At 37.5% G+C, this 3,172-nt stretch overlaps 1 protein-coding gene across 1 annotated transcript; it reads right to left on the bottom strand.

Moving 5' to 3' along the window:
- Positions 1–591: 591 nt before the first annotated feature.
- On the bottom strand, positions 592–2,275 carry LOC107762674 (zeatin O-glucosyltransferase-like). The gene has a single exon (XM_016581048.2). It carries the CDS (start codon positions 1,747–1,749, stop codon positions 751–753), a length of 999 nt encoding a protein of 332 aa, XP_016436534.1. The 5' UTR covers positions 1,750–2,275; the 3' UTR covers positions 592–750.
- Positions 2,276–3,172: the final 897 nt, after the last annotated feature.

Raw genomic sequence — 3,172 nt, 5'->3', positions numbered from 1 at the left:
CCAAAGTCACAACGACTCCTGGAGAGTTCCAAATCACCCAATACAATGCTCTTGTCCCCCTCCTCATTCAAGAGATCTACTATGGCAATTCTGAGCTTGTTTATCTAGCCAATCCAAGCTTTTGTGCCTGCTTGTAAAAAATTTGCCTGCTCCCCTTATCATCTTGTATTATAAGTGCATTAGATCATTTAGTAAATATGTAACAGAGATTTTGGCAATATTAGAGGTTCAAAGCATATATGTTCATCTTATGTTCTAGAGGACAAGTATCAACTGTTTTATATGAAACCTAAGTACAAGGTACCTGTGAATCAATATAACTGAAGGGAAAGAAAAAACAAACACAGCACATAGGAATCTATGAACCAAGTTTTTTGTCATAAAAGAGCCCAATATAGGACTACAGCGAATTTAGCATATGCAAACAACTGATCTAGATTGTTTACAAGATTAATCTCTTCATCAACCCTTTATTCCACATAGTTAGAACCAGATTAATTATCTATTAAGCTACACTCTTCAGTGAGAGAAATACATAGCAGTCATCTTTTCGATTATCATAAAAAGCTTCAGATATTGAATATACCGAGATCAAAGAAATTTAAGGTATATAAAATAGTCTGAGTCAAGAACCAGACAAGTGACATGTTTAAAGAACATTGAGAAAGTAACCAAATTACTTGAAAAGGGAAAAACAAAGAAGAAATATCTAGAAACCACGGCCACCTAAGATTCTGGTGAAAAATGAGTCTATCTTGTGATATGCGCGATGAAAGCATCCAACTCCTTACGAGAAGCACCCCCTTTCTCTGTGGACCGCCTTACAGCCTCTCCTAGTTCTTCTGCTCTTTTCCTAATCACATCACCTTCTTCTGATGCCATTAACTTTCTCACAACATTCTGAATAGTGGATGCAGTCACCAGCTCCCCGCGTTTCCCCCACTCCCTAACAAGCATCCCTGTTTTCAATATTTCTGTCACCAAAAAACCATTTTTTGGTTGGTCAGAGTGCATAGGCCAAGCAGCTATTGGCACTCCCATAGTAATACTCTCTATGCAAGAATTCCATCCGCAATGACTCATGAATCCACCTGTCGACGAATGAGCCAAGATTTCTGGTTGTGGTGCCCAATATCTAACCACTAAACCTACCTCTTTTACTCTTTCCTCGAACCCTTCTGGCAACTCAACTTTTCTAGCTTCTCCGGTAAAGATATCTCCTCTATCGGCATCTCTCAACACCCATATGAACTTCTGTTTGCTTTGTTCTAATCCCATTGCGAGCTCCTTGATTTCTCTATAGGAAAATGAAGTTGTTGTTCCAAATGATACATAAAGGACTGATCTTGGAGGTTGTTTCTTAAGCCAGTCCAAACATATATTGTTCCTATTTGAGATATGATCTAGTTTAGTAGGGAGAATTGGTCCAATTGCCCATTGTTTCTTCTTCTGTTCACTTGTTACTAGTGTCAACAAATCAAGAAACTTGCCTTCGATTACTTTACTCGTATTATGGATATCACCTGATCTGATTTCCATATACGGTTTCTGTGAAGCTCCAAATTCCCTGACTTCATCGGTCATTATTCCTTCAAGGGAAGGTAGCTTTTTAAGCAATTCGTCTTCAAGTTGGATTGACATCCCCCTAGTTATGCATATCAAACAGTACAAAGTGAATACTGAAATGCAATTAAATACATAAGATTCCACATTGGGAAAACATGATACATCCTGAACATTGTAGGACATTAAAGAATCATGAACAACAACAACTCATCTTGATATTGAAGAAATATTGCGAAAGAAGGAAGCAATAGGCTCGCGCAAAAGCATACAAGCATCCCATGATGGCTGAAGATGCGCGGGAAATTTGCTTGAGGAATTAAAGTCAGGTTCAGGGGAGGCAAATTCAGGAGTTGGTAAGTCATGGAAATGGATTTGGGCTATGTCCGAAGGATTTAAGGCGTTGGCTCGAATCCTGGCTTGTCGGTTATGTGTAGCTGAGCCAACATAGTAGACCGGAAGACCGTAGGAGGAGATTAAACAAGAAAGTTGGAGAAGTTGGTTGAGATGGCCTTGAGCTGGAAATGGAACCATGATTATAGCTACTTCATCTTTTTTCAAGCTGCTAATAAGTTCGTGGTTTGATAAATTCTCACAGCTGCCCATAGAATTAAGAAGAAAAAACAGGTTTTGGTAGTCAACCTGCTGTATTAATGTAGTCTATGAGAATTGAATAAAAGTGGACAGAACTAAGACTTGGAAATTATGTTCTTGAAGTGTTCTATATATATAAGAAGAAGAAAAACTGTCTCAGTTCCTTTTCCGTTGAAGTCGGCAATGATAAATCTGTACAAATAATATGTCGTATATCGTTACGTCATACAATTTGTTCGAACTTGTGAGACATAATATAATATCCATTCATATATATGCGTGCTTTGCACTCCACGTTCAACCTAATAGGTCCTTGTTTCTGCATGGGTCACAATCCGGCCAAGAATATTTAAGATAAGATAAAGGTAAAGGAAGGACTCTCGAGTCATAATTGGTCGAGGTGGTCCAGGGAGCAACAAGACTCAGACCCGAAGAATCGACGACAAGCCATGGTCGAGATGTCAGTATTGGTCCGCGTCGAGCACCGTTGACGAAGCTGTAACTGTTAGTTTTCGAAAGTAGAATATTAAGGAGAATATTCTAGTAAATATTTTCGGCACTTGTACTATTAGGGTTTACTAGAAATCTGTCTCATATAAAAGAAAAAAAAGGATAATGATATGAGACATATAATATTCATTTGTAAGAAAAGATTTTGACAAAAGATTCTCTCTATTTTACTAAGATAGAAACATCACCTTTCCAATTAGATTCTTGTCAATATTATTCCATACACGACCATCGGATTCTTGTCAACGGTTTACTTTACCTTTTATTGGGCGAATCACCCCTCCTATTTACTTTAATGTCATTTATTGTCATTCATTGCTATTAAATGTCATGTTATTGCTCATGCTTTGAAGAATAGTTATTGCATACTGTTTCCGTCACTCTGTCCGGCCCATTCGACACTAGTCATTTCATCGGAAGTTACATCTAGAAAAAATATTATTTACTAGGTTTAATCCATAATTATATAAATTTAATTATTGAACCAACGATACTATTTTTTGGT

Source organism: Nicotiana tabacum, chromosome 1 (genome assembly GCF_000715075.1).
Source record: "Nicotiana tabacum cultivar K326 chromosome 1, ASM71507v2, whole genome shotgun sequence".
In the NCBI taxonomy this organism is placed as follows: domain Eukaryota; kingdom Viridiplantae; phylum Streptophyta; class Magnoliopsida; order Solanales; family Solanaceae; genus Nicotiana; species Nicotiana tabacum.
The sequence above is the reverse complement of the archived record's forward strand: the minus strand, read 5'-3'. Positions and strand labels throughout refer to the sequence as shown.